The sequence below is a fragment of the Notamacropus eugenii genome, chromosome 3, assembly GCF_028372415.1.
Source record: "Notamacropus eugenii isolate mMacEug1 chromosome 3, mMacEug1.pri_v2, whole genome shotgun sequence".
In the NCBI taxonomy this organism is placed as follows: Eukaryota; Metazoa; Chordata; class Mammalia; order Diprotodontia; family Macropodidae; genus Notamacropus; species Notamacropus eugenii.
The window spans coordinates 398,041,361-398,066,735 of NC_092874.1; the positions used below are offsets into that span (position 1 = coordinate 398,041,361).

Here is a 25,375-nt window from a genome sequence, read left to right on the forward strand (position 1 = left end):
ATAAGCTCACATAATAATGTGAGCTTGGGGAAAACCATCCTAGTTGTGCTAGGCTGCTGTACAACTGCCTGATTTTACAAGTGGTCTTGACCAGTAGTACTGAAATGGTTTTATTTGTCCAATGAGTATTTATTCAGGAACTTAGTGTGTGCCCAAAATTATATCAGGCACTTCAAGAAGTATACAAGAGAACTTATAGAGGTAGGGGTACGTATGGCATGTGAAAAAGTGAATATAATTACCAGGTCATAGTATATGAATGTCTTACATGAGTGGTGCACAGCAACTCATACATATAATTTAATTATTATTTTGATATTTAATGAGTATCCATATGTGAATTGATAATTAATTTAGGAATTCATTTAGAAAATTATAAAATTATGGAATGGAGCAAGTATTCCCAGTTCTTTGGGTACTCTCTGGGAAAGACCAAGATGGTAGTGGAAAATGAGACTGTAATCATGCTTTAATAAGGCACAGTAGGGGTAAACAGTCCATAAAGTATGGAGACAGGTAAACAGAGGCAGATGGCATGTGGATAGGAGGTGGAGTGGTGAAGGAAGGCAGGCTGGGGTGGGGACAAGGAGAGGTAGAGGGTAATACATAACCATGGATTAGAGTTGGGAGCAATCCAAGATGGAAGAGGGTTGGGGAGAGGCAGGAGTTTGAGTCTCATTTTTTAAAATGGGATTTTAGAAGGAACAGACTAAGTCTAATCTGTGTCACTTTGGTGTTAGTTCATTAACATAATCTAAATGATCTCAAAGCTGTCATAAAGCTTTCAAATTAACATGTCCACATCATCTCAAAATTACCAGCACCTTTTGGTATTCTGCAGATGTCTGGAACTTGTCTGAGATTTACATATCATAGGATCAAAAACCTTGACAACAGAGTCTAGATATTTTTCCCTCATCCCACATTTATTACCAAGACGTGATTTTTGGTTAATAATAATATAGGATACAATTTGGGGCAGCTAGGTGGTGCAGTGAATCTCTGGAGTCAGGAGAAACTGAGTTCAAATGAAATCTCAGACACTTGTCACTTACTACCTGTTTGACCCTGGGCAAGTCACTTACGTATATGTATATATGTATGTATATGTGTGTGTATATGTTTATATTTATACACGCACATATAAATACACAGACACACACACACACAAAATCCAATTTGTAAATTATGCTCCTTTGATCTTTGGGATAATTTGTGTATGACTTCCTCTTTGCAATCTTATTTCCTGCTATTGCCCCCATTATACCATCTACTTATAAACTTGGTGGTGGTCAGGAGTAACCAAAACAAGTTACAATTTTAACACAACATATGTGAAAGCTAACTCCACAGCAACAGACATCTAGCTAAGATCAGTCAGTACTGACAGGAGGAGAAAAATAATAAGCACTCACAAATATGTGATGACTTGAAATAGGTAAAATAGTCTATTTCTTCTCTCTTCTTTGGTCTCTGGAAGGGGTATGTAGATAGAGGAGATATAATCCATACAAGTGACTCTGAGATTCTTAGAAGAGAGTTGTTTGACCTGGAGGGGGTTATACTTTGAACATTCTCATTACTTGCTATTTTGCCAATGGCCTAAATCTACCGTTTCTCTACAAACCTTGTAGAGAGGGTAAAGGTTAATGATTCTCAGGATCTTAATAATTTTTAATTAGATCCTGATGGCCAATTGTATCTACAAACTTTACCATGCTTGGTATGTCAGTGGCTCACAGATGCTTACCTCTAGCTTCCCTGATCCCTGTGATTCATTTGCCTTCTGCTCAGATGCAAAGCTCTTTCCCCTGCTTACTCTTGCACTGCCACTTGTATCCAGTCAGCTCTGGCCTTTCTCAGTCTTTATTCTCTTCTGCCCTCCTCTTTCACTGTATTTTCTGGAACACCTGCTATGCTGCTATTAAGTTCACCTACATCCTTTTTCTAACAATCTTTCTCATTTCTGTCACCCATAACCTGACTTTTTCCTGAAGACAACCTGTTAAGCCAAAAGAATACTCCTCCCACCATCATTCACTACTTTCTCCTACTTTGAAGTATATTCCAAGTGTGTATATTACCTTGTCTGAATTCTCATTATCATCCTCTCATCTCTACCTTATTTTCCTTCCTTCAGTAAGTAGCTTAAAGTCTCCCTCTCTGTTCCAGTCCCCTTCCCTCTGTGATGACTCCAATAGGTATAGTGGTGTCTCTTTGAATATCTTCCCAATTCACCAAATCTCTTCATTCCCATTGACTTACATCTCCACTGTATTTCAGCCATAGGCAGAAGTGGACATACGTTAAACCTTACCAAAATGGTTTCCACTTAATGATCTTGAATTAGAAATTCTCCTCTCTGATCATCTCTCTCTGCCTCATTCTTCCTAAACTTATGTTCCATTTTCACTTTCAATTCCTTCATTCCTTTCTGCTATTCTAGCCTGTCACTCCAATTTTGGCCTTATTTTCTTCCCATCATTGTCTTTACCCCATACTTAACCACTTCACCAAAGCACAATGTTTCATCTTTGAGTAATTTTCTCTTTCCACTGTTCTCTCTTCCATAGTCCTTCCAGTGTTCATACCCTACTTTTGTTCAACCTCAAGCCATCCCTGTTACCTTCCTACTTCCCTCCTACTCCTATGCCTCTGAAGAAAGAGAAAGTCATACAATGACATTGTTGGATTTCATAACAAATTCAGGGTCTCTGACCTTAACTAGGTCCTCAGTGATGCACTGTAATCCTTTTATTCATCCTTGATTTGCTATCACTCCCTGAAGAAATTGTTCCAGACTTTTCTCTTATGAAGTCACCAATTCCACTTTTCTCAGGAGATGACTTAACTCTCTGCTTTTGGGAGAAAATCAAATCTATCCATTGTTAGCTTCATCATCCCCAATACTTTACCTCTCAAAACTGCTCAACATCATCTGTTCTCCTTATCAAAGCTAAATTTACTTATACTTTCCAGTATTCTTTAGATGTGTGTTCTCTCTTTCTCTCTCTCTCTCTCTCTCTCTGTCTCTCTCTCTCTCTCTCTTTCTCTCTTTCTCTCTCTCTCTCTCTCTCGCCTATGTACTGCCTCCTTTCAGATGCCTTCTATCTTTAAAATATCTTCTCTTGACCCTCCCATTCCATTAAGCTGTCATCCCATATTTCTCCTCCCTTTTATAGCAGGGGTAACCAGGAAGGCCTTACTGAAATGACATAGAGAATTCCTAGCTGGTCTCCACAGTCACTGGAGTTCCCTTTAAGATGATTGATAACTGTGAATTAAAGGAGATGGTTTTTGCTTCATAACTTCCTCTCTCTCTATAATCTCTATGAGTGAGGTTCCACACTTTTTCTCTCTTTCTCATGGGTTCCTAGACTGGAATTCATCAAAGGTGGGGTGGAAGGGATTTCTCTCTCATTCTTTGGAGTCTGGGACATTCCCAGTCTTAGAAGTTATGTCCTGGGTTAGGTCCTGAGCTGGAGAGCAAGTGTTAGCCACACAGGCAGAGAGGATTTCCTTAACAACATACTTCTCATAGGAAGTCAGTTCTATGCCTGAAAGACTAAAGAAAGTCTTATACTATCTGGGTGGGAGATTTAAAATTAGCCAAAGTTTTGTAGCAGCTGTTATGACTTACTTAGACAATGCAGGCTAGAAGTGAATGTGGAATATCTATTTGCCAATTCTACAGAGGGACTTTGCCTTCCAGGAGGAATATAATGAGTATAATTAGCTAATTGAGCATTTTATGTTTCCTGTATTTGTTCATGCATGCCTTTAAGTATCTTGAAACTTGTGAATTTCATGTGGAGTACAATAAAAGCTGTCCCATATTTCATGCCCATATTGTACATTGAATACTTTTGTGGGAGGGGACCTTGTTTCCAGCTTTTTGGGAAACCCAAGACTAGATCCATACCTATCCTTTGTGTTAGAGGTTTTCCTGGAAAAATCATTAGATTGTGAGCTCCTTGAGGACAAGGACTGTCTTTTATCTCTTTTTGTATTCTTAGCACATAATGAAGTGCCTGGCACACACAGTAGGTGCTTAAATTATTGACTGACAGAAATCCAGGTAGAGGTACAGCCAGAGAGAGAACTTTACCAACTCTTTGGGGTCAAATGCCCCTAGGATGGATCTAGGTCCCTTTAAGTGCCAAACCTTCCTTATTGGGACCCCCTGAGTCATGGGCTACACTTTCAATATTCAATTCCTCAACAGAATCATTCTATATCCTCTACTTACTCACCACCTACTCATTCCTCAGCTTTTAGTAATATTTCAAGAGTTGAGAAGCTCCTTTCATCATTGATTTTCTGGAGTTGTGGTTGGTCATTTCATAATTCTGTTTTCTTCACATTGTTACAGTCTTCCTGCAGGAAGATCTGAGCTCAAATCCAGCCTTAGATATTTACTAGCTACATGAATGAATCTGGGCAAATCACTTAACCTCTGCTTCAATTTCTTCTATAAAAGTGACCGGGGAGGAGTGGGGGGGGTTGGGGGTGGAGCAACGGTCATGATGGCACTACCTTAAAGGGTTGTTGTGAGGATCAGTTGAGATAATATTTGTAAAGCACTTAGCACAGTGTCTGTAGAAGGCTCTACAAAAATGTTACCTTTTAAGATTAATACAAATCTCAAGTTTTTTCCAAATTCATCCCTTTCATTGTTTCTTACAGTCCAATGTTACTCCATCATATTCATATGAGGCAGGTAGGTGACACAATGGATAGAGCAACGGATCCGGAGTCTGGAAGACCTAAATTCAAACATTACTAGCAACGTGACCTTGGGAAAGATTCTTATCCTATCTGTTTCAGTTTCTGCATCTGTAAAATGGAGATAATAATAGCACCTCCCTGACAGGGTAGTTGGAATATCAAACGAGATAATATTTGTAAAGCACTGTGCAAACTCTAAAGTATTACATAAATGCTAGCTGTCATTAGGATTACTATTATTATTATCTCGAACAATTGTCTTTCAATAGTCTAGACTCCCTCCTTCTGAATATTTATACTCTTTCGCTTCCATGACACTGTTCTCTCGTGATTTTCCTATTTGCTTGGATGTTTCTTCTCATTCTCTTTTCCTGTATCATCATCATCTGTCTCCCAATCTCATGTAGAAGAGGTTCTGTCCTGGTGCTTTTCTTTCTTTCTCCTCCCTTGGTGATCTCATTATCCCTCATGGCTTCCATTATCCCTACAGAAACTGCTCCCAGATCTTTACATACCCTCTCCTGAACTGTAGTCCCATTTCTCCAAATGCCAGTGGTTATTTCCCCCTGGATATCTCACCAGTACTACAATTCAACATACCCAAAATGGAACTCATCACCTTTTCCTCTAATTCTACCCTTGCTCCAAACAACTATTTCTGTAAAGGGCACAGCTGCCCTCCCAGTCACCCAGATTCATAAGCTCAGATCCATCTTGATCTTTCCTTCACTATTACCAGGCATATCTAGTTAGTCCTCAGGTCCCATAGACCCTACCTGCCCAATAGCTCTTTTCATACTGCCACACCCTCAATTTAAAACCACATCATCCCATATCTGGACTATTGGACAAGCTTCCTAATTGATCTCCCTGTCTCTATCCCTACTGTTCTCCATTCCATCTATCTTCAATACATCAGTGGGTTGTTGATTTCTTCAGAGACCGTTCCTTCTAATGATACAGATTCAAGCTACTTCATACCTCCTCATCTTGTGTAACTCATGTCTACATTCCCCCATAAGTTTTTCATAGAAATGGGGAGTCCATCAGAGGATGGCTCAACATTTTGAAGGTCCCAATGCAGCATATAGGCTGTATGTCTGATATCCTTTTCTGGAAATAAATCTTTTTCGTTCTATTTTTTGTGTATCCTATCTTATGGACAGTTCTATGTTACTCATGTGCTCCAGTCTATTGTATATAGATGCCCCAGTGTTTTTCTTTATTGTCTTTTGGGTGACCTATAATTTTAGTTCTTTCTACTTTGTTCTTTTTTAGTTCTTCCTAGTTTTGATTCTTAATCTTCTAGCATGAACAGGAGAATTGGTGTTGATTGATAGATTCCTTTCTTAACTGCCAAAAAAAAAAAAAATCTTCCTAAGGCATACTCACCCCCTACTCAAATGTCTCCTATAGTTCCTTCTTATTTCAGCATTTCAGTCTTTCCACAGTCTGATACCAACCTACCTTTCTAGCCTTAGTTCACATCGTGCCTCTTCATTCATGCTGTTTCAGCTAAAGTTCCCCCCTAACTCCATAGACCCTCTCCTCTCTCTCTCTATGAATTTACACTCAATGACTAGAATGAATTCCCTCCTCACTTTTACCTTTCAGGTTTTCATCTTCCCCTCAGGTGCCTTCTCCAGGATTCGAATATTCCTGAAATATTTTGGATTTTTCTGTTGTCCTTATCATTCCCTGTTGCTGCTATTTAGTCATTCTTTTCAGTTGTGTCTGGCTCTTCTTGACCCCATTTGGTGTTTTCTTGGCAGAGATACTATAATGGTTTGTCATTTCCTTCTCCAGTTCATTTTGCAGATGAGGAGACTGAGGCAAACAAGGTGAAGTGTCTTACCCAGGGTCACACAGCTAGTAAGTATCTGAGGTCAGATTTGAACTCCGAAAGATGAGTCTTCTTGACTCCAGGTCTGGAATTCTATTCACTGTGCCACCTAGCTGCCTATCATTCCCTTCTTCTCCACCCCCCCACCCCCCACTATGTTTATCTGTGTTCTGACTGTATGCCCCACCCCACCCCACCCCCCATCTCATAGAACATGAACTCCTTGAGAACAGAACTTGGAGGGAGCCCCAGAGTCAAAGAACCCAGCTCTCTCAATTAAACTTTCATGGCCTGAGGAAAATTCCGTAAGCTCCCTAGGTTTCCATTTCCTCATCTCTCAAAGGAGAGGAGTTCTAGATCTAGGCCTCTGAGGGCCTTCTAGCTCAGGACCTATGAATGAATGTTTTCCTTTCTTTTCTTTGAATTTCCAAGGCCTAACACAATGCCTTGCTCATTATAGGCATGTATATATTTATACTGAATTGAATTGAATTTTGAAAAGCACTCAGAATAAAGCGGCTCACAGCTAGGTGGGTATTAAAAGTAACAGCCATGTTTCTGAGGAGACCAGAGTCTGGATCCTAATACCACTCCCTGCATGGGACTCAATCATCTGTGGGTTTCGTTGTACTTGGGATCTAAGCATACCTGTTAGGGGTGTTGTCCATAAAGACTGGAACCTACTTGTCAGAATTGGAAGGTGAAATCTGGCATCTTGGAGATGTACCTAGCCCTTTTGCCATAGGGCTATAGGCATAAATCCCTGTGGTGTGCTCTGGTCCTAGAAGTACAATAAGAAATTCTAGAATTATTTCTCATCTAAGATAATCAAGATGGATGGAGTGAATAGGAGAATCAGGAGGTATAGGATAGTACCTGGCACATACGCAGTTCTTAATAAATGTTTATTGATTGACAATACATATGTCGTTCAGTCATGTTGGACTCTGTGACCTCCATTTGGGGTTTTCTTGGTAAAGATACTGGAATGGTTTGCCATTTCCTCCTCCAGCTCATTTTAAAAATGAGGAAACTGAGACAAACAGGGTTAAGTGCCTTGCCCAGGGTCATACAGCTAATAAGTGTCTAAGGCTAAATTTGAACTCAGGTGTTCTTGATTCCAGGCCTGACACTCTATCCACTGCACCACCTAACTGCCCACAATAAAACACGGATAATGTTATTAAGTGGTTTTCTAAACCTGTCCAAGCAGTCTGCAGTCTACAGGGATCTCTATATAAGATTTAGTGACCCTGTTTCTATCTGAGTCTGACATTACTGGCCTAGGTCACCCAACCTGGATGTGCCAGAGGTAGATGCTGAACCCTGGTGGTCCTCAATTCAAGGATGACTCTCTATCCATCATTCTCTCTACATTTCTATATCACTTCATATTTTTCACATAGATTAAACACCCCATTTTATCTTCCCAATAATAGTGGGAGAGAATTAAGACACATTTTAAATTCTATATTTACTGATTGAGAAACTGAAACACATTAAGTCACTTGCAAGAAGTCACAGCAAGTCAGTGGTGGGCCTCTTGATACCCTTCCATTCCTTTCCTATCCCTTCCTTTCCCTTTCCTTCCCTTCCCTCCCCTCCCTTCCCTTATCTCTTTAAATTATTCACCTTTGCAGTTATCTCTTTCCAAATATCAGGGGGCTCCCCAGAGGAAAATTCTCACCAGTCCTAACTGTGGGAAGACTCCCTCTAGCTATTGTCAATTGCAAATGGACCCAACTGAAACTCATTAAATGACTGGAACTGTCTTTGATTCAGGTGTGCCGAATTTGAGGGGAGACTTGAGAACTACTTCAAAGAAGTGGAGAGCTTTAGAAGGAAAGAAGTGGTAAACATGGAGGAAATGAAGAACAATGTTGAAAAACTTACCGAGTTGACTAAAAACCTGGAAACAGCCCTAGTGGAATTTGAGGTTTGTGATTCTGGGATGTGGGAGGGAAAGGCACTGGGTGAAAGTGACCTGAGTCTGTTTGTTGCTTGCAACTAAGAACCAGTTAAATGACTTCTTGTACTTTCTGATACCTGTGAATGTCACGACTAAAAGTTGAAACTGTGACTCTTGCCTCAAGGAGGGTTGGAGAGTACATAGGATGCTTACTGCCTTTGTGACTTTAGATAAGTGACTTAACCTCTCTGGACCTCAGTTTTCCCATCTGTAACAGGAGGGAGTTGAATGACATCACCTTAGTTACCTCTTCCAACTCTAGATCTAGGCTCTCTATGATTGTGTCATGATGGGAGGGGGGAAAGTGAGAGACTGGGGATTTCAATGTAGCAGAATCTCAGCACTCCCAGTCACTAGACAACCTCTGGGCTGAGTCTGGACCAGGTGGTTTAGGAGTCTGGGCAGAGGGCTCCCATGGTCAAATGGTTGATAGTGCTGTTTGCTTTTCACAGGCAATCAACAAAGAGGAGGAGCTGTTAGATAAGGAAAAGAGTAAATTCCCCCTTCTGCAAGTGGTGATGACCAACAAGGCACCGTTTGAACAGCTCTGGATGACAGCTTACAATTTCTTCACCAAATCAGAAGAGTGGATGAATGGTGAGGAGGATGGGCTAGGGCAAGTGATGCTGAACTGGGCAGATCTGGAAGATGAAGATAGAGAGAGGGGAGAGAATAAGGCAGGGGCAGCAGAGACAGAGACAGAGAGAAAGACCCACAGAGAGACAGACTGAGAAAGATAAAGGGACAGACATACGCAGCGAGAGACAGAGAAAGACAAAGAAATGTACACACACACACACATACACACACACACACACACACATGCAGATTGAGAGATTGCGCGAGACAGAATAATAAGAAATAGAGACTGAGACTGAGGGGCTAAGGTGGAAACAGCAGGACTATTTTTAGGGTGTCACAAATTAGGGTAACTTCCTCAGCCTGATCCTTCAGAAAGGAGAGAGGTTCCATCAACTCTTGCTATAAAATACAGACACATATTCACACAAACCTTTAATAGTATTGAGAGGTCTTAGACATCATCTATTCTAACCCACTTATTTCTGTAGGTGAGAAAACTGAGTATCAAAGACATGACATGTATTCCCCAAGATCATACAGGTAGCAGGCAGTAGAGCCTCGGATCTCTGGCTCCACATTCCACATTCGTTCCATAATAATCACTTTATTTATATAACTTTAAAATTGGAGAGTACTTTACATATATATTATCTCAGTTGATCCTCACAACTACGCTGTTATGTAAGTGCTATAATTATTCTCATTTTACAGATGAGGAAACACACTGAGAGATATTAAGTAACTTGCTCAAGGTCACATGGCTACTAAGTGTCTGAACTCGGGTCTTTCTGATCTCGAGTTCAATATTCTATTCCTGCCAGGCCTAGAGGCCTGTGTGGGCTACCCGAGTCTTTCTTAACTCACCTCCGAGGTCTTCGGCTGGCCAAAACCGGGTGCACATATGAGAGAAAGGACGTTCCAGAGTCGAACAAGGGTTGAGCTTTATTTCAGGGTCTAGTTACAAGTGCAGGGGGGTCTTCCTTAGGAGGAAGAGGGGGAGATTTCCTAAGGAGGCTAAGATCTTAAGGGGTTGGAAGTAGAAGTACAAGCGGGGAGAGAGGGGGAGGGGAGAGAGGAAAGAAGAGGAGCGGAGCCTACTGTCCTCTTGGCTCCACACGTGCTAAGAGAGCTTTCAGGCTTCCTCAATCCTACTTAACCTTCAGCCGCACAGTTTGCATCTCAGTACCGTGCTGTTAGGTAACTAGGTGTGCTCCAATCCGGGACAATCTCGAGGGCAGGGAGACTCCACCCATCACGTATCTCCCGGGGAGAGGCGGAAATACCCGAGCTAGCCGAGCTAGCTCAGTCTGACCTTCTTGAATCCCCGCTGTTCATGGAGGGCCTCGTAAGACTCTAAGATTTAGAAGTCCCACTTTTACCCGCCCGAGACCGTCCACACGGAATTGAGCTTCCAATCCCAACATATTCCTATCCACTACACCACCTAGAAAATGCCATGGAGTTCCCTATTGTATTGTACCAATGAAGAAACTGAGATTTAAGTGACTTGACTAGTGTCTGAGTCAGAATCTGAACCCAGGGCTCAGTCTAATGTTCCCTCCACTATATCACACACCATTATGCTAAACTTTGGTACATAGAGTCAGCCTGTAAACCCACATCCCAGGGAAACATATTTCTCCAACCAAAACCACCACCTTAAGGCCAGCATTTCTGGTAAGAGGTATAAATGGGATTGTTTTTGAGTCAACCTTACTCTGACCAAGAGTCCTACTGGGTCTATTCAAACTTATTGGCATTATGCGAAAATCCTTCAAAGATTCCTATCAGACAGATGTAATAAAAGTTTTATGGATATCCCCCTAGCCTGACCTACCTTCCTTCTCTTCCCTCTTTGGGGAAACCTTAGAGATCATCTAATCTGGGGCTTCTGAGCCTGGGGGGTAGTCTTTGGATAGATTTGGAGGGGCCTATATCTTTATTTTTATTCACCTCTAACTGAAGTTTAGCATTTCCTCCAATTATTTAAAAACATTTCCCTGAGAAGGGGCCCAAGGGCTTTGCTAGACTGTCAAAGGGGTCCCTGACAATGAGAAGTCAAGAACCACTGCTTTAATCGAATCCTTCATTTAATTATAGACTGAATTGATTGTGTTTTGGCATAGCTGTTATTTGAGCTCCTTTAAGGGCAAACTCAGGTTTCCAGAATGGGGTCATTATTGCTCTGGCAGACATGGCAGACAGACAGAATAAAGTGAACACACTTTCACTTGGCAACTACCATTCTAGGCATCACTATTTCTCTCTCTAAAGGACATCATTTCACAGCTCTTGTTAACACCACCCAACCTCAAATGGTGGTTCTACAGCCAGCATAAAGAGCCTGGGACTAAGAGGCAGAGGGTTTCTTCCTTGCCTGTTCATTCACTTGGATTCACTGTATGACCTGGGGCAGATCTCTTTACCTGTTGGTACCTCAGTCTCCATATCTATAGAGCTGAGACAATGAAGCTTGAGGGAATCTCTAGGTGATGACTGAGTCAGCTTCTTCCTGGTTGGAAGGTAATTTCTTGTGACTGAGGCACCTTTTGGAATCTGCATTAACCATTGGCAGCACTGAAAATCATCAGCTGCTCAATAATACTGTTCCGTTAAAACTTGAAAGGATTTATTTACCTTTTCCATTGGATCGTAGGCTCTTTGTAGCTAGGATTGTCTTTTGCCTCTTTTTGCATCCCTGACACTTAGCACAATGCCTAGATAAGAATGAATGCTTAACAAATGTTTATTAATTGATGAATTGATTTTTTTGTGCCACTAAAGAACAGCTGAAGCACAGGGAGAATATGGCTGAACAGGAAATTCAAATACTTTAGTAGACAGAGCCCTGGAATTGGAGTCAGACAGATCTGGGTTCAAATTCTGCCTGATATTTACTAGCTATATGATCTGTAAAATGAGAATAGTATCTGTAACATCTACATCACAAGATTGTTGTGGGACTCAAATGACAAGGTATATGGTGCTTTGTAAACATTAAAGTGCCATATAATGTGAGGTAGTGATGGAGAACCAATCAGAGGCAAGTTCTACCTGTGACACAAAATGACTTTGTGGACCTGGTGCAGGTTTTCTTAACTTTTCAGTACTCTGAACAACTGAGACTTTTAAGTTACAGAGAAGGGGATGGACCTGCATTGATAGAGGGAATTCTGTATTCCAACTAAATCATAGGTCCAGCCCCTCTGTCCCTGCAAATGTTTATTATTATTGTTTCTTTCTGAGGTGGGCATTGGCCAAAGAATTTGGGATTATAACATGTGACTTGTATCTCTACAATCTGAAATTCTCCTTCCTTATATCTCTATATTTATATATCTATAACCTGAAACTCCCCATCTCTACCCTTGTAGGGCCTCTGTACACTCTAAATGCAGAAGAAATCACTGAAGAAGTGAGCAATATGTGGAGGACAATGTACAAACTGACCAAGACTTTGAGTGACCTTCCTGGACCCAAGCGTGTAGCTGAAAATGTCAAATTCAAGATTGACAAATTCAAGAATCATCTCCCTATCCTGGCTGTTGCCTGCAATAAAGGGATGAAGGAGAGGCACTGGAAGCAGGTCCCTTCTACAATCCTCCTAAGCATTCAGTAGCCTCCCTCCCCTCAACCTAAAACTAATTTCTAAAGTTCTTGTAGCCTTATGGAAAAGAGGTCCCCAGACTTTTTAGAAAGGAGTGCCTTTTTCTCTTACTGAGGCTTTGAGATCATGGGACAGGAGTAGATTAGGTTGAAGGGGATCACAAAGCAGGTGATGAGAAATGGTATTTTCCATTACTCATGCCATCCTTGCCCCTGCTATTATTTCCCAGGGATCATGGGGAAAACAGAGAGCAATGGTAACAGCTACCATCATATAATCAACCAGCCTGGGCTTCATAATTTTGCCAACTAGGAATGATTATATAGAAGCAATGCTTCTCATGGTTTGGGGATGCTTGGTTGTTTCCAAAACCCTCTCAAGGAGTCCATAGAGATTAGACTCTTTTCATAATAATAGCAAGCTGTTTTCAGGTTGATCAATATAATCCGTATAAACAAAAGCTCTTTGGGGTCTTTAGTAATAGTTAAGATTGTGAAGAGCTCCTGAGACAAAGGTTTAAGAACCACTCTGCTAGACCAGAACTATGGTTTAGTCTGATAGGTCATCTTGTCACCTTTTCCAAATAGATGATAATATAACAGTATAATAATAGGTACCACATAGTGTACTTTAAGATTTGCCAAGTATATTACTTATATATTAACTCCTTTGCTCCTCACAACAATTTTGTGGGATGGATTCTATTAGTATCCTCATTTTATTCACAAGGAAACTGAGGCTAACTGAGGTGGAATGACTGACTTAGGCAGGGTTATCTTGCTAATGTTTCTCAAGATCTGAACACATATCTTTCTGACTCCATATTCCACACTCAGTCCACTACACCAAGGTGCCTCTCAGATGAAAGCTATATAGAGAATGGCCAAAATGGGAATGAGAGACTTAAATAACAGAAAGTGATTAGGTTAGATGCAGAGGAAAATATCTCCATGAAAGGGAATAAATAACCCTAGCTCCCTAGACTAGGGGCCCCTGCCCAGGTTTTTATAAAGGAGTGCGGATAACCACCTATTTGAGTTGGCCTAAGTACTGTCCTTCTCCACTGGAAAACTTCTTTTGATTTTCCTTCCAACCTTTGGAAACTATAAATACAAATAACAAATATTCTACCTAAAAATAGTTGAGATTTTTATATACACTGAAGTGTGAGGGTGATGAGTGGTGTGAAAACAGACTGAAATAAATCACTGTTTGGTGACTGGAATCATAGACCCTAAGAGTTAGAGAGAAAAGTCCTTTGAAAGATCATTCTGAAGGACTGACCCTATGTGTTGATAGTGTTGTGATGTGAGGGTCTTGAAAAGGATCCTAATAGACCACCACGACTTACCCTCTGTTTTCATCTGACCTGGAATCACCACAATAGGAATCAGTAATGGGCTGTACTTCAAATATAGGGATGATATTTGGATCTGAACAGAATGTACATATATTACATATTATCTGGGAAGGAAGGAAGGAAGGAAGGAAGGAAGGAAGGAAGGAAGGAAGGAAGGAAGGAAGGAAGGAAGAAAGGAAGGAGAGGGTGCAAGGGAGGGAGGCAGGCAGGCTGGCCCATGTCTCTCCTTTCCCACTGTTTTCCAAGTATATCAACATGTTTTAGTTGCTTGATTAGCTAACTATTCCTCCATAAGGCACAGAGAGTCTAGCGCTGAGGGGATGAGTTACAGTCAGGGAAATATTGTTCTAGAAAGTTAAAAAAACATAAGATCAACAAGCCCTGGGTCACTAACTGAAATGTTAGTGACAATGCAGTGCCACTTCAAGGGGTACTTATATTGTGAAAGAGGGATCCAGAGAGAAATACTTAAGCCACCAGAATGAACCAGAATGGTGGAATGTCTGGCACTGAGGAACATGGGGGAGGAGAGAACTGATATTCTCCCTGATAGGCCACCTGGATGCCTGGAGGGTGGGATGAGCAGGCAGTGAAAAAGTCACTGAAAGGAGGGTATCATAGACAAATTCTGCATACTTTAGGATTTTGCCCAGAGCAAGTGCTATATTTAATCCATCCATCTTATAGGTGGGGTTGTAATCACAAAGCTATCTATACTTTCTCCCTCTCTCTTTCCCTTTCTATCTCTCTCACATACAGAATATACACATATAGATGTAGTATATGTACGTATGCATAGATAGATAAATTCTATCTATACTGCAGATATATTCTCTGTACTGCAGAGAAATGGTTGGTTTTAGCTGCATAGTTCAGGAGAACAATATTCCAGAACAATCTTGCTTAGAAATTGGCACCTTGGTTTTTTCATAGGATGAAAATGTTACAGGGTACCAGTAGAAAAGGTGAAAATTTGATCTGAAACTCAGTTCAAGTGTCATTTCCTAAATGAATCCTTCTCTGATCACCTGTCCATCTCTACCATTTTCCCCTGATTACTTTGTATATATTTTACGTGGCACAATCAGCACAGTGCCTGGCACATAGTGCATGCTATATAAGTCTTAGTGATGGTGATGATGTTGTATAGGATGCCACAAAAGTCTTACTGCAAGTTTTAAGTTTTACTAGTTTAAATATATCCCATGGGTACATATTGTTTTCCCCCAAATTGAATGTAAGTTTCCTGTAGACATTTTTTGTTGTTGTTGCTCAGTAGTTTCAGTCATCTCTGATTCTTTAGTGACCCCACTAGGGGTTTTCTTGGCTTGCTATTTTCTTCTCCGGTTCAATTTACAGATGAGGAAATTGAAGCAAACAGGGTTAAATGACTTGTTCAAGGTATCACAGCTAGTAAGTATTTAAGTCCAATTTTGAACTCAGGTCTTCCTGACTCCACGCCTGGTACTCTTTGCACTATGGCATGACTTAGCCAGTCTTCTGGTAGCCATAGTAGTCAATAAATGTTTGTTGACAAGTGCAAAAAGCATTGACTGGTATCAGAGTGCATAGATTCAAATCCCACATCTGGGGCTTACTATCTGTATGACCTTAAGTCACTTAATTTCTCTCTTAATTAAGTAAAATAAAGGGGTTGGACTCCATGACCTCTTGAGGTCTCATTCAACTACAGATCCTTTCTGATGATTGGCTACCTCCTATAATAACTATCTTGAATCCATGCCTGGTGCAGACCCTAGCTAATGTGGGAAGTGCTTGGGGATTTCCATGGCATCCTCATCTGGTTGTCAGAAGAGCAAGGATGTGCTGAGGTTGTGAGGGGTGGGTTCTAGCTTAATTTTCCTCTTTGTTCCTGGAAAGAATTTAGTCTGGGAGTGGAGCAGAGCAGAGGAAAACTTCATATGTGACTAACAGAAGTCACTATATTGTTTCCATCTTACTCTGGTTTGAGAAAAGAAAAGACTTAGGTGGTATAGTGCAGGGGTGGGGAACCCGTGGCCTCAAGGCCACATGTTGTCCTCTAGTTCCTCAAGTGTGGCATTTTGACTGAATCCAAACTTCACAGAAAAAATTCCTTTAATGAAAGGATTTGTTCTGTAAAACTTGGTCTCAGTCAAAAGGTTGCAACCAAGGACCTAGAAGGCCACATGCGGCCTCAAGGCCTCAGGTTACCCATGCCAGTATGGAGTTCTGGACTTGGAGCCAATAACCAAACAATCCTGCTTCAGACATTTATTAGATGTGTGACCAATACACTTAATCCCTCTGAGTTTCAGTTTCCTTATTTGTAAAATGGGAATAAGAGTATTTGTCTTACACAGTTATTATAAGGATCAAATCAGTAATGTGCAAAAATCCCTTGGCAAATCTTAAAGTTCCTTATACATTTTAATTAACATTCCTGGAGATAGTTAAACATGAGACACAAGGAATGAGAAATTCTAAGGCAACCTGATTTCATGTTCTCAAGCACTTCAAAAATATTTTGACATTTGGTACTAGGTAATTTGGGGCAAGTCAAGTCTTTCTAGGCCCCAGTTTTCTTATAAAATGAGGAAGGTGCAAGAAAGAGGTTTCTTTGGTTCTACCATATCTAACTTTCTTTGGTGCCAGGCCTAGAGGCCTGAGGGCTACCCGAGTCTTACCTTACCTATCGCAGGTCTTCGGCTGGCCAAACCGGATAAACATATGAGAGAAGAGACTTTCCAGAGTCGAACAAGGGTTAGGCTTTATTCAGGGTCCTGGTTACATGTGCAGGGGGAACTCTTCCTTAGGAGAGAGAGACAAATCTCCCAAGGAGGCAAAGATCTTACAGTAAGAGAATGAAAGCAGAAGTGGAAGTGGGGAGAGAGGGGGGAGGGAAGAGCGAAGAGAGGAAAAGGGGCCTTCTGTCCTGTAAGGGCCCCTCAGCGCTAAGAGCGCCTTCGGGCTTTCCTGACCCTACTTAAGCTCTCCTGCCGTATCGTTTGCACCTCAATACCGTGCCTGTTAGATAACAATAGGTGTGCCCAGATCCGGGCCAGTCTCGAGGGCAGGGATGCCTCTCCCATCACGTTCTCACGGGAAGAGGCGGAAATACACGAGATCTCACTCCTCAATTCTCTGCTGTTTCCTGGGGGGCCTCATGAGAACTCTAAGGTTTAGAAGCTCTCACCTTTACCCGCCCGAGACTGTCCACATGGAACTGAGCTTACACCCCCAACACTTTGGTTCTACCATATCTAACCAGGAGGCAAAATTGTGAAGTCTTGATGTGTGTCTTTGGTGATTGCTTTGTTATGGTCTTTCACCCTGTCCCCTCTTTCATCATGCTGTGACGTATATCCTTTCCCTCCTTTCCTACCTGTTGCAAGTCATGTTTCTCCAAGTCCCTACTCTCACTGAACTTTGACTCCTCCAGTGACTCCTGTCACTGTATAAGTGACAGTATGATGTCCCTCACAGCAGAACTTACCTTGTAAAAGAAGGGCCTGAAGAAGACAGTACTTAAACCACCATTGCAAACCTCTAATAGCAGGATTCCAAGCTGTGGAACTTGGAGGAGTGTTGGTGCAGCTCCCATATGGGTAACCTTCTGGCATGAAAAATCCTTTTGTTGTATGGAGAATAGTACTGGACTTGGGATCAGGAAAGAAATGGGCTTGAATTTTGTCTCTAACATTTACTAAATACACAGTCATGGTCAAGTCATTTAAACTGTTGACCCCAGTGTTTTCATCTGTAAAATGGGGATAATAATACCTGTAGGACCAACCTTAAAAGGTTGTCATGATAGTCAGATGAGATAATATAGATAACTTTCCAAACCTTAAACATACCATTCTGTTACCAGAAGAGGTAGAAGATTTCCACTTCTCCTAAATTGAGATAACTTTTAAGGAGCTTCCAGAGACACAGAGAAGTTAATTGATTTGTCCAAAGTCATAGAGCTAATTAGCCTCAGAGGTGAGATTTGAATCTAGGTCTTCATGCTGCAAGGTAGGTAGATGGCACAGTGGACAGCGTAACAGTTTTGGCATCAGTAAGTCTCATCTTCCTGAGTTCAAATCTGACCTCAGGTACTTATATGCAAATTTAGAGACATCTCCACTCCAAATGGCCACATGGACTATTTGTGCCTGACCTGTGGTAGAGCCTTCTGAGCTCATATTTGTCTGATTAGCCACCGTCAAACACACTACCTTGGTCCCAGTATAGTGACATTATTTTGGTCCTCTTCGAGGATGAAGGACAACAACCAACCAACTAGCTGTGTGACCCTGGGCACTTAAACCTGTTGACCTCAGTTTCCTCATGTGGAAAATGAGTTGGAGAAGCAAGTGGCAAACCACTCCAGTATCTTTGCCAAGAAAACCCTGAATGGGGTCCTGAAAAGTCAGACACAACTAAGTTTCATGCTGCAAACCTTAAAAGTATTATAAGAAGTGTTCACTCTTGTCACTATAATCTAATCTATTTTCTTCCTTTGCTTTAGATCAGTGAAATAGTGGGAATCGAAATAAAGCCAGATGAAACAACTTGTCTTTTAAACATGCTGGAATTTGGACTTGGCAAGTTTATTGATAAGTAAGTGATTGAACTGTTCCTTTAGATGATTTTTTCATGGATCAAAGAGAATAATGAAATGTCATATATCTGTGCATTTCCCTGCCTTTTTCTTTCTTTCATTTAAAGTTCCATCATATTTCTTAATAAGACTCACATTGTATCATTGACTCTTAAAGTATTCATTCCCAGCTGCATATGTATGATTGAAATTAGGAAATTCAGATGAGACAAATGGACAATCACCCCTCCCAAAAAAAACCAACTGAAACAGAAATCCTTTAAAATGATATTACTGAGTTTCCCTTCTGCCTTCAAATACCCCATGCCACCTCTTTCAGAGAATGAAATAATAAATCATAGAATTTTGAGTTGAAAAGAACCTTCTAGATTATTTGATTGAACCAAATTCACTGTGCAAATAAGGAAACTGAAGGCTAGGGAGGAAACACGTCTTTGAATTTACCTCTCCCTGAAATGTTGTCCTGAGCTCCAATATGGCACCAGGGAGTTTATGAAGCATCTTTCTTACAACAAAGCTGTAAGGTAGGGTAGCCAAAGCGTGATTATTCCATTATATAAATTATGAAACTGAGGCTCAAAGGAGACCCAAGGTCATATGCTACTAGATAAGTTGGTACCCTGTCTTCTGACCCCCAGATCCATAGTCCTGTTGCACTTTGTAATTAGGGAACATTGTCCAGAATCTTTTTTTCTATAACGTTATTCTTTAAAGTTTTGAGTTCCAAATTTTTTTCCTCCCTCCCCTGCCTCCTCTTTGAGACAGTAAGCTATCAGATTTAGGTTATACAGGTGCACTCATATAAAACATTTCCATATTAGTAATTTTGTACAAGAAGACTTCAATAAAAGAAAAAAATACAAGAGTGAAAAATGGCATACTTCAGTCTGTATTCAATCAATGCCAGTTCTTTCTCTGGAGCTGGATAGTATACTTCATCCCTTGTCCTTTGAATTGTCTTGGATCATCGTATTGCTGAGAAGGTCTAAGTCATTCATGATTCTTCATCACACAATATTGCTGTTACTGGGTACAATGTTCTCCTCATTCTGTTCACTTCACTATGCATCAGTTCATGTAAGTCTTTGCAGGTGTCCAGAATCCTACTGATCACCACAACAAACCTATGAGTTAAATAGTTATTATTTATTAGTTTATTATATTATGTATTATATATAATACATATAATATTATATTATTATATTATTTTAAAGAGGAAGGTATTCAGAACAGTTGGTTGAATTGGGACCTGAAACTCACTTTTCTGACTTTTAAGTCCAATGTTCTTCCCAATGCTTCTGGTATTTTTAAATATTGACTTTTCTCCATAATTCTTGTTATTCTCTTGGTTTTTCTACTATGTATTACTCAAGGGTATGAATGGCAAAAAATTTAGGAAGTGAATTGTAGACCATGGTCCTAGAGGTCAGATTCAGGGCTCGCCACATACTTCTCCAGAGTATTACTCAAAACTATCTGCCCCTTCTGAGTTTTCCCTTACTCCCCTATGCTCTTTGTCTATCATAGAATTTGAAATTCCCATCCTTAATGATCTTTAAAAGTATATAGGATAATCAACTCCTTTGGAAAGACAGTAAGTAAAGGAACTTTGCTAACTGGGAGGGATAAGACTTTAGCACAATTTGTGTTACTTGACTAGCCCAATAAACAGGTCCTGACAGAATGGGGCACCAAGCTGTTACGTTTGGATGCTGAGCCACCCTAGTAGTTTAGGCCTTCAACATAGGGAGAGGCCTAGGGCAAAATGAGGAGTTGGGCTCTTGAAGAAAAAGGGTGTGGTAGAAAGTTTGATTATGAGTACACAAATTTAGCCCATTTCCTTAGGCTTGCCAGGTCTGGTAAGTGTGTGGTCTCAGAATCAGGTATAGCAACAAGAATGGCAGATTTGTTCTCAGGAAGACCTAAATTCACATCTTGAACTTGGGCAGGTCAAATAACAACTCTTAGTTTCTGATTCCTCATCTGTAAAATGAGGCTCTGGTAGCTAGGTAAAATAGTAGATAGAGTGCTGGATCTGGAGTCAGGAAGACCTGAGTTCAAATACTGTCTCAGACACTTACTAGCAAAGTGACCCTGGGCAAGTCACTTAATCCAAATTACCTCAATTACTCATCTGTAATATGAGCTATAGGAAGAAATGGCAACCCACACCAGTATCTTTGTCAAGAAAACCCCTAATGGGGTCACAAAGAGTCAGACACAACTGAAAAAACCACTGAACAACAACAAAAAATAAGACTTAATAATTACATCTACCTTCAAGATTGTTGTGAAGACCAAATAATCTATGTAAAATACTTTGCAAACCTTAAAGAGCTAGATAAATGCTAACTATAATCATTATTGTTTGTAAGTCTTCTTGTAAGTCAAGACACATTAAACATCTCCTATGTGCACAGATTGAGAAAGCCTTGAACTCTGAGCCTTCTGTTTTCTCCTTTATTAAAAAGACAATGGCAACATTTCTGCCCTCCCCATGAGATTTCTTTTGTTCATTTGCATGTAATTAATGCGGTTATCTGTTTGGGAAATATCTGCCTTATTAATTCTTTGTGGTGACAATTTTTATCCCAAACTGGCTTGCTCTGGCTTTTCTCCTGGGCTGGTTGCCACCCTCTCTTAATCCAAGTGTGCTCAGGGAATGAAAACTCATTTTGGTATTATCCTTACTAAGTCATAATTAGAAAAGGAAATCCGATGATGTCTTTTGGATTAACAATTGTTTGAAGTTCTCTGCACCCCTGATTCCATTTACGGATCATTGAGAATTCTATTTTTGGACATAAAACACTTTTAACTGTTTTAACATAAAACGGTTGTCCCAAGTCTCACCCTAGAACCTTGATGCCTGCCATTCATAATTCCATTGTAAGCTACAGAAACAGAAATGATTTTTTCCCCAGCAAAGTTTGGGAATGCAAAGTAAAATAAAAGAAAGAGCAATGGTTGGATTTAGGGCATGTGGGTTTTGGTTCTAGGTCTACCATTAATCAGCTTTTTGAGCTTGACCAAGTTACTTCTCTTACCATCCTAATGCCTTTATTTCCTCATCTGTAAAATGACAGTATTGTGCTCTCTCTCTATATATATATCTATCTATATAGATAGATCTATCTATATGTATCTCATGGACCTATTCAGCTCCAATTCTCTATAAGATATGATTTATTTGGCCTTATCAAAACAGATAATTAATTATCAAAACTAATTAATTAATTAAATTATCAAAACAGAAAATATCAAAATGTCCCTTCTTTTACCCTTCCCTAGGCATTCCCTCACACCTGTAATCCCAGATAATGGGGAAGTTGAGACTGATGGCTCTCTTGAGTTCACTAGTTCTGAGCTGCCATAGGGCTAAAGCTGATCCTGACTAAATGAAGAATTTCATAAGGTGAACCCCTAGAAGCAGAGGGCTACCAGGTTGCCTAAGGAAGGTGGAATTAGCCCAAGGTGGAGACAGAACAACTCAAAGCTCTCTTGCTGAACAGTAATAGGGCCAGTCTCATGACATGAGTAGCTTCTGCACTACCTGGGTGAGACAGGGAGACCCAGTCTTAAATATATATTTTTTTAGTTCAGCCTTGACTCATTTTTAGTCACAAAGAGTTCATTTCCATAGCTCAAGACCTAGGACTGGTTCTGTTCTCACCTCTTTCAATAAAATGAAAGATTCCAAAGGATTAAATCATTTGTTCTTAATAATGTTGATGGAAGAAAAAAAGAGCAACTTTTAAAAATTCTATTATTTATTTATTAACATTCATTTAAAATTCTTTTGACTTCTGAATTCTTTCTCCTTCTAACTCCTCTCCCACCCATTGAGAAGGCAAGAAATGTGATATCAATTATACAAATGAAATCATGCAAAACATATTTCCACATTAGCCACGTTGTACCAAAAAAACAAGAAAAATAAAGTAAAAAGAGTTATACTTCCATCTGTACCAAGACAGCATCAGTTCTTTCTCTGGAGGTAGATAGCATTTTAAAATGTGTAAGTGACTAGGGGGTGGGGGAAAGAAGGAGTAGCCAGGTGGTGCAGTGCATAGAGTGCCAGCCCTGGAATCAGGATGCACTGAGTTCTAACCTGGTCTCAGATACTTATCAGCTGTGTGACCCTGGACAAGTTACTTAACCCTGTTTGCCTCAGTTTCCTTATCTGTAAAATGAGCTGGAGAAGGAAACAGCAAACCAGTAGTATTTTTGCCAGGAAAATCCCAAACGGGATGATGAAGAGTCAGACACAACTGAAAAAACTGAAAGGCAACAAATGAATAAGGGGTATTGGATATGGTTAAAGCAACAGAGAATAAACATAGGCCTTCTGGCTGAATTCAATCCAACTAAACATTACCTATACTCTGTGTGCTAGGCCAGAAGGGGGAGCCACAAAGGCTCCCTGACTTCACAGAGCTTAGAATTTTGTGGAGAATGTCAATTTTAGGCACATATGAGTGTAATAAAAGATAAATGATAAGAATAGTAGAGAGGGGACAGAAAAGGTTGTTTGCAGCAAATTAGACAGACCCTAAAAGAAACCAGGTCATGGGTAAATGGGCAGGAAATAAAAATAGAAAATGGTCCCAAGACCTGTTATTTCTTTAGAACCTTATATTTTCTCTGCCAGGAGATGCATCATTTTAATGACCCTGATAGATCCTGTACAAGACTTGTGCTCCCTGGCGGGTCAAAAAAGGTGTTAATAAGGCCAAGGGCTTTCTGAATTTCTTCAAAGCTGTGTTAAAACACCTCTCCTGAGTTGTTTTCTTTTTCTTGTTTCCATTTAGACTTGAGCCTATTAGCGCAGCAGCCAGTAAGGAATATTCCCTGGAGAAAAACATGGATAAAATGAAATCTGAGTGGGCCAACATGGTTTTCAACTTTTCAAAATACAGGGATACGGTGAGCTAGTCATACATTCTGACCATAATGTTTTTATAGAGATGTTGGGGGAGGCAAAGAAGGGAGAGGGAACTCCATTACTATGTTTTGAACATCAATGCCCATCTAATTTCATATTCTGACCATCCAACTGTCAAGGGATGAATTGCTAAAAACCTGAAAGTTTGTAGAAAAAAAGCCAATAAACTTATCAGATATAAGGGGTGAATTGCTAAACCAGAAGGTCTGTGGAAAAAGAACAGGAAACTTATTGGATATAGGGAACCAGACGGAGCATGGTGCAATCAATGGATCAACAAGTATCTATCAAGTACCCACCTACTACATGCCAGACATTGTTCTAGGATTATAAAAAACAAAATTGAAAAAAAATTTCCTATACTGAGGGACCTCACAGCAGAAAGAGCTCTAGATGTAGAGTCAGTGGACTTGAGTTCTAATCTTTGATCTACTACTTGATAATTGTATGACCTTGGGCAAGTCACTCACCTATAAAATAAGTAGTTGGATTAGCTTTCTTCTGGGCCACTTCTGTTCTATGTCTAGATTGACATATCTGAAATCTATAATCTTCTAGTACTTAGGTTTATCCAAGGTCTGTTCAGCCTTGAGGCAGAAAGGCTACCCGAGTCTTACCTTTCACCTGTCGCAGGTCTTCGGCGGCCAGACCAGATAAACGTATTGAGAGAAGAGACTTTCCAGAGTCGAACAAGGGTTAGGCTTTATTCAGGGTCTTGGTTACATGTGCAGGGGAAATTCTTCCTCAGGAGAGAGGAATCTTCCTCCTCCCAAGGAGGCAAAGATCATACAGCAAGAGAATGGGAGTGGGAGAGGGGAGGGACCTTCTGCCCTCTAAGGGCCCTTCAGCTCGAAGAGTGTCTTCAGGCTTTCCTGACCCTACTTAAGCTCTCCTGCCACATAGTTTGCACCTGAATACCGTGCCTGCTCTCAGCCTTTAGCTAGTCAACAACAGGTGTGCTCAGAGCATGGGTTAATCTCAAGGGTGGGATGCTCTCCCCAGCAAGTTTCCCACGGGGAAGAGGTGGAAATGCATGAGATAGCCCAGGTCTCACGCCTCAATTCCCAGCTGTTCCCTGGGGGGCCTCATGAGAACTCTGAGGTTTTGAAGTCCTCACCTTTACCTGCCCGAGACTGTCCACATGAAACTGAGCTTATTCCTCCAACAAAGGTCCATCTCATAATATTTGTAAATTGGCACAGTGCCTGGCACATAGTAGGTACTATTTAAATAAATATTAGCTATCATCATTATCATTTCATTTAAAGGTAAATATACTATATTCTAGACATTCAGGGTCATCACTAGTTTGTGGCAGATGAGGACTGGTTATCACCATTGGGGAACTTCATTATAGGCTGAGGTTCATGTATTTATGTCTGTGTGTGCATATACACATGTAATTGACCCCTGAATTTTCCACCCTTACCAAGGCAAAGTTGTAGGGGAGGGGTGAGAAAGACAGGGATGGAGAATTCTCCCCTTCCCTTCAAAAATACCCCCAAATGCCATGGTTTTGCCTTTTTGTGCTGTTTTCTACTTTTAAAATGCCCTTGATGTTCATTTGAACTTTATACTAGAATGTAAATTTCCTGAAGGCAATGTCTTTTTTTTGGTCTGTGTATCTTCCTATTGCCTATCCAAAGTACTCAGTATACAACAAGTGCTGAATAAATGTTTGTGGAATTTAATTGAGTTGATTTTACCTGCAAACAAGTATTGGGAGGAAAGGAGGGTGGAGCAAATAGTTGAT

The 25,375-nt window shown here is 40.5% G+C and overlaps 1 protein-coding gene and 1 long non-coding RNA gene across 4 annotated transcripts in view; one reads left to right on the forward strand and one right to left on the reverse strand.

Annotated features, from left to right (window-relative positions):
* DNAH3 (dynein axonemal heavy chain 3) overlaps positions 1 to 25,375 on the forward strand; it is a 180,081-nt gene that overhangs the window by 43,553 nt on the left and 111,153 nt on the right. For all 3 annotated transcript variants that reach the window (XM_072597926.1, XM_072597924.1, XM_072597925.1), the window contains exons 17-21: positions 8,354 to 8,507; positions 8,993 to 9,137; positions 12,497 to 12,708; positions 18,585 to 18,676; positions 23,489 to 23,603. In XM_072597926.1, the coding sequence (XP_072454027.1) occupies positions 8,354 to 8,507; positions 8,993 to 9,137; positions 12,497 to 12,708; positions 18,585 to 18,676; positions 23,489 to 23,603 (718 nt within the window). The remainder of the gene's footprint in view (positions 1 to 8,353; positions 8,508 to 8,992; positions 9,138 to 12,496; positions 12,709 to 18,584; positions 18,677 to 23,488; positions 23,604 to 25,375) is intronic.
* Positions 18,629 to 25,375, reverse strand: part of LOC140497241 (uncharacterized) — a 79,899-nt gene continuing 73,152 nt past the window's right edge. The window contains exon 4 of the long non-coding RNA XR_011964585.1: positions 18,629 to 19,801. This is a non-coding gene — a long non-coding RNA (uncharacterized lncRNA). The remainder of the gene's footprint in view (positions 19,802 to 25,375) is intronic.